This window comes from Scyliorhinus canicula, chromosome 23 (genome assembly GCF_902713615.1).
Source record: "Scyliorhinus canicula chromosome 23, sScyCan1.1, whole genome shotgun sequence".
NCBI classification, from domain to species: domain Eukaryota; kingdom Metazoa; phylum Chordata; class Chondrichthyes; order Carcharhiniformes; family Scyliorhinidae; genus Scyliorhinus; species Scyliorhinus canicula.
Window position 1 is genome coordinate 25403195 of NC_052168.1, and position 12331 is coordinate 25415525.

Below are 12331 nucleotides of genomic sequence, written 5' to 3' on the forward strand. Positions count from 1 at the left end.
GCACATCTTTGGACTGTGGGAGGAAACCGGAGCACCCGGCGGAAACCCACGCAGACACGGGGAGGATGTGCAGACTCCACACAGACAGTGACCCAAGTCGAAATCGAACTTGGGACCCTGGAGCTGTGAAGCAATTGTGCTATCCACAATGCTACCGTGCTGCCCTTAAGAAGTTAACCTACACTCCCTTATTCTACCCTAATCCAAGTACCTATCCAATAGCCGTTTGAAGGTCCATAAATTTTCCGACTCAACTACTACCACAGGCAGTGCATTCCATGCCCCCACTACTCTCTGGGTAAAGAACCTACCTCTGACATCCCCTCTATATCTTCCACCATTTATCTTAAATTTATGTCCCCTTGTAATGGTGTGTTCCACCCGGGGAAAAAGTCTCTGACTATCTACTCTATCTATTCCCCTGATCATCTTATAAACCTCTATCAAGTCGCCCCTCATCCTTCTCCGTTCCAATGAGAAAAGGCCCAGCACCCTCAATCTTTCCTCGTATGACCTACTCTCCATTCCAGGCAACATCCTGGTAAATCTCCTCTGCACCTTTTCCAAAGCTTCCACATCCTTCCTAAAATGAGGTGACCAGAACTGCACACAGTACTCCAAATGTGGCCTGACCAAGGTTTTGTACAGCTGCATCATCACCTCACGGCTCTTAAATTCAATCCCTCTGCTAATGAACGCTAGCACACCATAGGCCTTTTTCACAGCTCTATCCACTTGAGTGGCAACTTTCAAAGAACAATGAACATAGACCCCAAGATCTCTCTGCTCCTCCACATTGCCAAGAACCCTACCATTAACCCTGTATTCCGCATTCAGATTTGTCCTTCCAAAATGGACAACCTCACACTTGTCAGGGTTAAACTCCATCTGCCACTTCTCAGCCCAGCTCTGCATTCTATCTATGTCTCTTTGAAGCCGACAACAGCCCTCCTCACTATCCACAACTCCACCAATCTTCGTATCATCTGCAAATTTACTGACCCACCCTTCAACTCCCTCATCCAAGTCGTTAATGAAAATCACAAACAGCAGAGGACCCAGAACTGATCCCTGCGGTACGCCACTGATAACTGGGCTCCAGGCTGAATATTTGCCATCCACCACAACTCTCTGTCTTCTATCGGTTAGCCAGTTTGTTATCCAACTGGCCAAATTTCCCACTATCCCATGCCTCCTTACTTTCTGCATAAGCCTACCATGGGGAACCTTATCAAATGCCTTACTAAAATCCATGTACACTACATCCACTGCTTTACCTTCATCCACATGCTTGGTCACCTCCTCAAAGAATTCAATAAGACTTGTAAGGCAAGACCTACCCCTCACAAATCCGTGCTGACTATCCCTAATCAAGCAATGCCTTTCCAGATGCTCAGAAATCCTATCCCTCAGTACCCTTTCCATTACTTTGCCTACCACCGAAGTAAGACTAACTGGCCTGTAATTCCCAGGGTTATCCCTATTCCCTTTTTTGAACAGGGGCACGACATTCGCCACTCTCCAATCCTCTGGTACCACCCCTGTTGACAGCGAGGACGAAAAGATCATTGCCAACGGCTCTGCAATTTCATTTCTTGCTTCCCATAGAATCCTTGGATATATCCCGTCAGGCCCGGGGGACTTGTCTATCCTCAAGTTTTTCAAAACGCGCAACACATCTTCCTTCCTGACAAGTATCTCCTCAAGCTTATCAGTCTGCTTCACGCTGTCCTCTCCAACAATATGGCCCCTCTCATTTGTAAATACTGAAGAAAAATACTTGTTCAAGACCTCTCCTATCTCTTCAGACTCAATACACAATCTCCCGCTACTGTCCTTAATCGGACCTACTCTCACTCTAGTCATTCTCATATTTCTCACGTATGTGTAAAAGGCCTTGGGGTTTTCCTTGATCCTACCCGCCAAAGATTTTTCATGCCCTCTCTTAGCTCTCCTAATCCCTTTCTTCAGTTCCCTCCTGGCTATCTTGTATCCCTCCAGCGCCCTGTCTGAACCTTGTTTCTTCAGCCTTACATAAGTCTCCTTCTTCCTCTTAACAAGACATTCAACCTCTCTTGTCAACCATGGTTCCCTCACTCGACCATCTCTTCCCTGCCTGACAGGGACATACATATCAAAGACACGCAGTACCTGATCCTTGAACAAGTTCCACATTTCACTTGTGTCCTTCCCTGACAGCCTATGTTCCCAACTTCTGCACTTCAATTCTTGTCTGACAGCATTGTATTTACCCTTCCCCCAATTATAAACCTTGCCCTGTTGCTCGCACCTATCCCTCTCCATTACTAAAGTGAAGGTCACAGAATTGTGGTCACTACCTCCAAAATGCTCCCCCACTAACAAATCTATCACCTGCCCTGGTTCATTACCAAGTACTAAATCCAATATGGCCTCCCCTCTGGTCGGACAATCTACATACTGTGTTAGAAAAGCTTCCTGGACACACTGCACAAACACTACCCCATCCAAACTATTTGATCTAAAGAGTTTCCACTCAATGTTTGGGAAGTTGTTTCCATGTTTCCCGTACCAGCCTCCCCGGACAGGCGCCGGAATGTGGCGACTAGGGGCTTTTCACAGTAACTTCATTGAAGCCTACTCGTGACAATAAGTGATTTTCATTTCATTTCATTTCATGTGGATCCGGGATGGCGAGATCACAACAATTCTGAATATTGGCTGCCCAATTACAAAAACAGAAAATTGGGGAGGGCAGGCCTCTGGCTGCCTGCCACTTTGGAGCAGAATGCCAGATTCTGGGAGTCCTACCCGCCCACATATAAGAAAATATCAATTTGTTGACCTTGATAAAAAAGGATTTGCGGAGAAAAATGGGGCAACACTGAAAAATAAATAAAAATCTCGAGAGCACGTTCGTTTTAATAGTCTGAACCCGACTCGCCAAGGATAGGGGCAATTTAGCATGGCCATTCCACACTCCACACAGACCAAGGCTGGAATTGAACCCGGGTCCCTGGAGCTGTGAGGCAGCAGTGCTAACCACCGTGCCACCCAAATTCATTGTGGCTATAAATCTTTTGCTTCTGGCCCCTGTGTTATCTTTCCTCTCCCTGTGTCACCATCCCATGATTGCAAGCTGTCCACATGACCCCAATTCAATCCTTTCATCATCTGAATGTCCTTTATTGGGTCTTCACCAAGTCTCCTCTTCATAGAATCAGTACAGTGCAGAAGGAGGCCATTCCGCCCATCGAGTCTGCACTGACCCTCTGAACGAGCATCCTAACTAGGCCCACCACCCCCTACCCTATCCCTGTAACCCCATAACCTCACCTACGTTTGGACATTATGGGTAATATAGCATGACCGATCTACCTAACCCACACATCTTTGGACTGGGAGGAAACCGGAGCATTCGGAGGAATAATAATCTTTATTATTGTCACAAGCAGGCTCACATTAACACTGCAATAGGGCAACACGGTGGCGCAGTGGGATAGCACTGCAGCCTCACGGCGCCGAGGTCCCAGGTTTGATCCCGGCTCTGGGTCACTGTCTGTTTTGGAATTTGCACATTCTCCCCGTGTTTGCGTGGGTTTTGCCCCCACAACCCAAAAATATGCAAGCTAGGTGGATTGGCCACGCTAAATTGCCCCTTAACTGGAAAATATGAATTGGGTACTCTAAATTTAAAAAAAAAATTAACACTGCAGTGAAGTTACTGTGAAAAGCCCCTAGTCGTCACATTCTGCCGCCTGTTCGTCACATTCTGCCACCTGTTCGGTACACGGAGGGAGAATTCGGAATGTCCAAATTATCTAACAAGCACGTCTTTCGGGACTTGTAGGAGGAAACCGGAGCACCCGGAGGAAACCCATGTAGACATGGGGAGGACGTGCAGACTCTACACAGACAGTGCCCCAAGCGGGAATCGAACCTGGGACCCTGGAGCTGTGAAGCAGCTGTGCTAACTACAGTGCTACCGTGCCGCCCCTTAATCCATGCACACAGGAGAACGCAACACATAGGCAGTCAACCAGGGGCTGGTTTAGCACACAGCTAAATCGCTAGCTTTGAAAGCAGACAAGGGCAGGCCAGCAGCACGGTTCAATTCCCGTACCAGCCTCCCCAAGCAGGCACCGGAATGTGGCGACTAGGGGCTTTTCACAGTAACTTCATTTGAAGCCTACTTGTGACAATAAGCGATTTCCATTTCATTTCAACCGAGGCCGAAATTGAACCCGGGTCCCTGGCTCTGGGTGGCAGCAGTGCTAACCCACTGTGCCACCATGCTGCCCTTTGCTAAATAAAATAACCCAGTCTGTTCGACCCTTCCTGTTGGGAGTAACCATTCTGGTGTCACCGTTCTGTGTAGCATCCCTTGGCTCTATTTTCTTCCTATGATATGGAGACTAGAACTGTGCACAGTATTCTAATTGTGGCCGAATCAACGTTCGGTACAGTTTAACATCATTTTTTTGCTTTTCAGTAGTGTCCCTGCAGGAAGGGATCCCAGTTCCTAATCTGCATTTTTGAGCCGCTGCACTATAGGCGCACGTTGTACCAATGCAGCATTTGCTGCCTCGTATGTGAGCGCGGGGGGGGGGGTGGCTCTACACAAACCTCACTGACTTAAATATACTCAGTATGCCAGTTGTACGACATTCGCCAGCTAACATATCAGACGCACCAAGGCAAATGGAATTTTGTCCTTCATTGCTAGAGGGATGGAGTTTAAGACTAGGGAGGGTATGCTGCAATTGTATACGGTGTTAGTGAGGCCACACCTGGAGTATTGTGTTCAGTTTTGGTCTCCTTACTTGAGAAAGGACGTACTGGCACTGGAGGGTGTGCAGAGGAGATTCACTAGGTTAATCCCAGAGCTGAAGGGGTTGGATTATGAGGAGAGGTTGAGTAGACTGGGACTGTACTTGTAATTTAGAAGGATGAGGGGGGATCTTATAGAAACATTTAAAATTATGAAGGGAATAGATAGGATAGATGCGGGCAGGTTGTTTCCACTGGCGGGTGAAAGCAGAACTAGGGGACATAGCCTCAAAATAAGGGGAAGTAGATTTAGGACTGAGTTTAGGTGGAACTTCTTCACCCAAAGGGTTGTGAATCTATGGAATTCCTTGCCCAGTGAAGCAGTTGAGGCTCCTTCATTAAATGTTTTTAAGGTAAAGATAGATAGTTTTATGAAGAATAAAGATTAAGGGTTATGGTGTTCGGGCCGGAAAGTGGAGCTGAGTCCACAAAAGATCAGCTATGATCTCATTGGATGGCGGAGCAGGCTCGAGGGGCCAGATGGCCGACTCCTGCTCCTAGTTCTTATGTTCTTAAGTTGTGTGGCGATGGGAAGTGGTGACAGGAACAGATAGAGGATGTGACTGGCAGTCTTCAGTCATAACCCTGCACACAGGTGGCCTGAGGGTGATTGAGGGTCACCGTCCACAGATTGAGGCAGATGAATGTGGATTTTGTATTCCAAGATGACGGGGCAGATCTTCTTTTAGGCTAGGAGCTGCTGTCATTAACCTCGCTGGTTATCAATCACTCTGGTCAAAGCATAAAAAAACCCTGAAATTTAAGGTGCAGTCGGATCTGCAAATCGACATTCTGCTTAGCATCGCATAAGAGACGACACCGGCAGCCCGGTGGCGCAGTGGGTTAGCACTGCTGCCTCACGGCGCTGAGGTCCCAGGTTCGATCCCGGCTCTGGGTCACTGTCCGTGTGGAGTTTGCACATTCTCCCCGTGTCTGCGTGGGTTTCACCCCCACAACCCAAAGATGTGCAGGGTAGGTGGATTGGCCACGCTAAATTGCCCCTTAATTGGAAAAAAGGAATTGGCTACTCTAAATTTATAAATAATTTAAAAAAAAAATTTTTTAAATAAGAGCCGAGACGACACCAACTCAGATGTGAGGATGTAAGGGGCAGCACGGTAGCATTGTGGATAGCACAGATGCTTCACAGCTCCAGGGTCCCAGGTTCGATTCCGGTTTGGGTCACTGTCTGTCCGGAGTCTGCACATCCTCCCCGTGCCTGCGTGGGTTTCCTCCGGGTGCTCCGGTTTCCTCCCACAGTCCCAAGGTGTGCAGGTTAGGCGGATTGGCCATGCTAAATTGCCCTTAGTGTCCAAAATGGCCCTTAGTGTTGGGTGGGGTTACTGGGTTATGGGGTTAGGGTGGAGGTATTGACCTTGGGTAGGGTGCTCTTTCCAAGAGCTGGTGCAGACTCGATGGGCTGAATGGCCTCCTTCTGCACTGTAAATTCTATGAACTGGCCTCCCTGTTGAACACTCAAAGTGACGGGATCCCGTCGGCACTAACCCTCTGGTACTGACTTGTTCATCTGTACCTCCTTTTGCTCCGCTACCGCATTTAAACTCTCATTTTCCAAGACCTCCTCACTCTGCCTACTATAGTTCACCATCGCGCATCCATATTGAAATGAATGCGCCCACTCGGCATTCAATTTGCAAGTTTATCAAAGCCTGTGTTTCAGATAAGGTTTTGTTTTGCGTACATGTGAGTAACGTGGAGTGTTGTGATTGGTGCTGTCCATGGCCCAGGTTTCCGTCTTTTAACCTCTGATGTTTTTGCAGTTCTTCAGCCTCAGATACAGAACCTGGTCACTTCCCCGCAGGTCCAGCCAGTTACCTTCCAGCAGCAAGTGCCCGGCCTGTCCAGGATGCTGACTTCAACCACCACCATCGGCACCATTCAGACGCTGACCCCGGGCACTACCACCACTGTCCAAACACTCTCGCCACAGGTACAGCAGGTACCTGTAAGTACACAGTTTCTTTACATTTGCCACTTAAATTATATATCTTTTTACACATACTGCGAAAAATTAAAGAAATGATTTTCTCTCCTATCACTTAAGCTGGATGAGTAGCTATTTGGAAATATTCTTGTCAAAAGGGAGGAGGCTTCTGAATGCTGTATGGACCGTGATAGTTTCTGAGCTGATGCAGCCGTGGAAGTACAGTGTCAACAGGAAGGCAACAGGAAAGGGCGGTTAGCACTGCTGCCTCACGGCGCTGAGGACCCGGATTCGTTTCCGGCTCTGGGTCACTGTCCGTGTGGAGTTTGCACATTCTCCCCGAGTCTGCCTGGGTTTCACCCCCACAACCCAAAGATGTGCAGATTAGGTAGATTGGCCACGCAAAATTCCCCCTTAATTAGGAAAAACAATTGGGCACTTTTAAAAAAGGAAGGCAACTGGCCTAGGAATAATGATATAAATTTAGACAGGCCCAATGGCTTCAGAGATGAGACACTGGCTTCCGGAGCCAGTATAATGGTTCCACCTGGAATACACTTGGCTGAAAGCAAGTTTATTCCCCAAAACACCCAAGTCTCTCTCTCTCTCTCTCCTCTCCCTCCGCCCGCGCGCCCCCCCCCCCCCCCCCCCCCCCCCCCCCCCAGTGTCAAAAAATGCCTTCTGTGGAACGGGGATTGATAATTGAATTCTGGGCAATACTCAAAGATCATACTATGGAAATAATGTAGCTTGTTGAAATTGTGAATAGTACAACAGATTATTGGGGGGCGGGGGGTGCTGTTGGAATCCATAGTATCCCTATAGTGCAGGTGAAAACCATTTGGACCATTGAGTCTGTGCAGGCCCTCTGAAAGAGCTCTCTCCCGTGGCCTATTCCCCCACCCTATCCCCGTAATCCCATCTAACCTAACATCTTTGGACACTAAGGGGCAATTTAGCGTGGCCAATCCACCTAATCTGCACATCTTGGACTGTGGGAGGAAACCGGAGCACCCGGAGGAAACCCACACAGACACGGGGAGAACATGCAAACTCCACACTGACACTCACCCAAGGCCAGAACTGAAACCGGGGCTCTGGCACTGATAGGCAACAATGCTGAGCACTGTGCCACCATGCCGCCCTATAGGAAGGGGTTTTCACCCAGTGACAATGAAGGAACGATGATATAGTTCCAAGTCAAGGTGTCTTGGAGTACAACCAGTGAGTGGCGGCGTTCCCATGTGTCTGCTGCCCTTGTCCTAGGTGGTAGAGGTTATGGGTTTGGACGGTGCTGTCTAAGGATCCATGGTATGTCGGTGCAGTGCAGCAGTGCAATGCTGCTTCTGTGTGTCAGTGGTGACAATGTCACAGTAAGAAGTCTTACAACACCAGGTTAAAGTCCAACAGGCTTGCTTCAAACACGAGCTTTCGGAGCACTGCTCCTTCCTCAGATGATCCGACAGCTAGTGTTTGAAACAAACCTGTTGGACTTTAACCAGGTGTTGTAAGACTTCTTACTGTTCTCACCCCAGTCCAACGCCGCATCTCCACATCATGGCTACCATCGAGAATGTCACAATAAGAGAGTGAGTGGAGAAGTTGAGAAATTGGTTCTTGTAAAAAATAGACAGAGGAAGTATTTCAAAATTAGCAGAATGCAAAATACGACAGTCATATGGCCCGACTGATTTTGATCAGGGAATCAATTAGAGGAGTAAGAAGGGACGACAGCTTCGAAGACTCGTCAACTGAAACCATATGGGTAGAACTGAAAAACCGAAAAGGAGCAGTCACATTACTGGAAATGTTCTATACGTCCCCTAACAGTCTGAGAGAAATAGAAGAGAAGATATGTAGGCAAATTTCTTGTTTGATTCAAGATTGTTATGGAAAAGGACAAGGATGGGCCTGAAATCAAAATTTTAAACTGGGGGTAGGCCGATTATAATATCAGATATGATTGGGCCAGAGTGGACTGGGAGCAGACACGTTTAGATAAATCTGGGCCAGAACAGAGGGACGCATTCAAGAAGGGACAGTACAGGGCCAATCTTGTTTTGTTGGAACAACATCTTGTTCCAATAAAGCAAAAGGGTGGGCCCAACAAACCCAGTGAGCCCTGGATATCGCGGGATATACAGCATTGGATCAGGAGAAAAAGGGAGGCTTATGGCCGATATCGTGGCTGAAGACAGCAGACGCCCTAGAGGCATATAGAATGTGCAAGAGAGAACTTAAAAATGAAATTAGGAGAGCGAAAAGGGGACATGAAAGGATACTGGCAGATAAAATAAAGGAAAATCCTAATTTGTTTTACAAGTATATTAAGGATAACTAGGGAAAGAATAGGGCCCACTAAGGACGACGGTGATCATTTGTGTGTGGAGCCAGAGAACGTAGGTAGGGTTCTCTAAAGGTAAACTTGCAGGTTGAGTCTGTATTTAAGAAAGCAAATGTAATGTTGTCATTTATCTCAAGAGGCTTGGAATATAAAAGCAGGGATGTACTTCTGAGGCTTTATAAAGCACTAGTTAGGCCCCATTTAGAATACTGTGAGCAATTTTGGGCCCCATACCTCAGGAAGGACATACTGGCACTGGAGCGGGTCCAGCGGAGATTCACACGGATGATCCCAGGAATGGTAGGCCTAACATACGATGAACGTCTGAGGATCGTGGGATTATATTCATTGGAGTTTAGGAGGTTGAGGGGAGATCTAATAGAAACGTACAAGATAATGAATGGCTTGGATAGGATGGACGTAGGGAAGTTGTTTCCATTAGCAGGGGAGACTAGGACGCGGGGGCACAGCCTTAGAATAAAAGGGAGTCACTTTAGAACAGAGATGAGGAGAAATTTCTTCAGCCAGAGAGTGGTAGGTCTGTGGAATTCATTGCCACAGAGGGCGGTGGAGGCCGGGACATTGAGTGTCTTTAAGACAGAAATTGATAAATTCTTGATTTCTCGAGGAATTAAGGGCTATGGGGAGAGAGCGGGTAAATGGAGTTGAAATCAACCATGATTGAATGGTGGAGTGGACTCGATGGGCCGAATGGCCTTACTTCCACTCCTATGTCTTATGGTCTTAACACTTTGTATCACTCCCGGGAGGGACAGTGTGCGTATACAAATTAGATAGAAGGAATGTGATAAAATTAGAGATCAACATAGACAGAGAGGAGGTTCTGGGTGGTCTGGCAGGCTTTAAAAGAGACAAATTTCCAGGGCCGGATGAAATGTATCCCATTTGAGAGACGTAAGTCGGGGGGGTGAGGGGGGGGGGGGGGGGAATAGCACGGGCGCTGGCAATAATTTTTAATTCCTCTCTGGCCACAGGAGAGGTGCCAGAGGACTGGAGGATAGCCAATGTGGGACCATTATTCAAGAAGGGAGGAAGGGATAAATCAGGAAACTACAGGCCAGTCCGTCTAACCTGTTGTGGGGAAACTATTAGAAGCAATTCTGGGAGACAGAATTAATCTGAATTTGGAGAGGCAGGGATTAATCAGGAACAGTCAGCATGGTCTTGTTAAGGGGAGGTCGTGTCTGACCAACTTGATTCAATTTTCCGAAGAGGTGGCCAGGTGTGCAGATGAGGGAAATGCATTTGACATCGTCTACTTGGACTTCAGCAAAGCTTTTGATAAAGTCCCACATGGGAGACTGACAGCGAAGGTAAGAGTCCATGGGATCTCCAAGGAAATTTGGCAAATTGGACCCAGAATTGGCTGAGTGGGAGGAAGCAGAGGGTGATGGTCGAGGGGTGTTTTTCTAACTGGAAGCCTGTGTCCAGTGGGGTCCCACAGGGATTAGTGTTGGGGTCCCGCAGGGATCAGTGTTGGGGTCCCGCAGGGATCAGTGTTGGGGTCCCGCAGGGATCAGTGTTGGGGTCCCGCAGGGATCAGTGTTGGGGACAGGGATCAGTGTTGGGGTCCCGCAGGGATCAGTGTTGGGGTCCCGCAGGGATCAGTATTGGGGTCCCGCAGGGATCAGTGTTGGGGTCCCACAGGGATCAGTGTTGGGGTCCCACAGGGATCAGTGTTGGGGTCCCACAGGGATCAGTGTTGGGGTCCCACAGGGATCAGTGTTGGGGACGGGGATCAGTGTTGGGGACGGGGATCAGTGTTGGGGACGGGGATCAGTGTTGGGGACGGGGATCAGTGTTGGGGACAGGGATCAGTGTTGGGGTCCCGCAGGGATCAGTGTTGGGGTCCCACAGGGATCAGTGTTGGGGTCCCACAGGGATCAGTGTTGGGGTCCCGCAGGGATCAGTGTTGGGGTCCCACAGGGATCAGTGTTGGGGTCCCGCGGGGATCAGTTTTGGGGTCCCACAGGGATCAGTGTTGGGGACAGGGGTCAGTGTTGGGGTCCCACAGGGATCAGTGTTGGGGTCCCACAGGGATCAGTGTTGGGGTCCCACAGGGATCAGTGTTGGGGTCCCACAGGGATCAGTGTTGGGGACCCGCAGGGATCAGTGTTGGGGTCCCACAGGGATCAGTGTTGGGGTCCCACAGGGATCAGTGTTGGGGACGGGGATCAGTGTTGGGGACGGGGATCAGTGTTGGGGACGGGGATCAGTGTTGGGGACAGGGATCAGTGTTGGGGTCCCGCAGGGATCAGTGTTGGGGTCCCACAGGGATCAGTGTTGGGATCCCACAGGGATCAGTGTTGGGGTCCCGCAGGGATCAGTGTTGGGGTCCCACAGGGATCAGTGTTGGGGTCCCGCGGGGATCAGTGTTGGGGTCCCACAGGGATCAGTGTTGGGGACAGGGGTCAGTGTTGGGGTCCCACAGGGATCAGTGTTGGGGTCCCACAGGGATCAGTGTTGGGGTCCCACAGGGATCAGTGTTGGGGTCCCACAGGGATCAGTGTTGGGGACCCGCAGGGATCAGTGTTGGGGTCCCGCAGGGATCAGTGTTGGGGTCCCACAGGGATCAGTGTTGGGGTCCCACAGGGATCAGTGTTGGGGACAGGGATCAGTGTTGGGGTCCCACAGGGATCAGTGTTGGGGTCCCACAGGGATCAGTGTTGGGGTCCCGCAGGGATCAGTGTTGGGGACAGGGATCAGTGTTGGGGTCCCACAGGGATCAGTGTTGGGGTCCCGCAGGGATCAGTGTTGGGGTCCCGCAGGGATCAGTGTTGGGGTCCCGCAGGGATCAGTGTTGGGGTCCCGCAGGGATCAGTGTTGGGGACAGGGATCAGTGTTGGGGTCCCACAGGGATCAGTGTTGGGGTCCCACAGGGATCAGTGTTGGGGACAGGGATCAGTGTTGGGGTCCCACAGGGATCAGTGTTGGGGTCCCACAGGGATCAGTGTTGGGGACAGGGATCAGTGTTGGGGTCCCACAGGGATCAGTGTTGGGGACAGGGGTCAGTGTTGGGGTCCCACAGGGATCAGTGTTGGGGACAGGGATCAGTGTTGGGGACAGGGATCAGTGTTGGGGACAGGGATCAGTGTTGGGGTCCTACAGGGATCAGTGTTGGGGTCCCGCAGGGATCAGTGTTGGGGTCCCGCAGGGATCAGTGTTGGGGTCCCGCAGGGATCAGTGTTGGGGACAGGGATCAGTGTTGGGGT

At 49.7% G+C, this 12331-nt stretch overlaps 1 protein-coding gene across 1 annotated transcript in view; it reads left to right on the forward strand.

The window, feature by feature from the left end:
• Positions 1–12331, forward strand: part of LOC119956304 (sterol regulatory element-binding protein 2-like) — an 88307-nt gene that overhangs the window by 14013 nt on the left and 61963 nt on the right. Inside the window, exon 3 of the mRNA XM_038783391.1 lies at positions 6591–6775. Coding sequence (XP_038639319.1) covers positions 6591–6775 — 185 coding nt within the window. The remainder of the gene's footprint in view (positions 1–6590; positions 6776–12331) is intronic.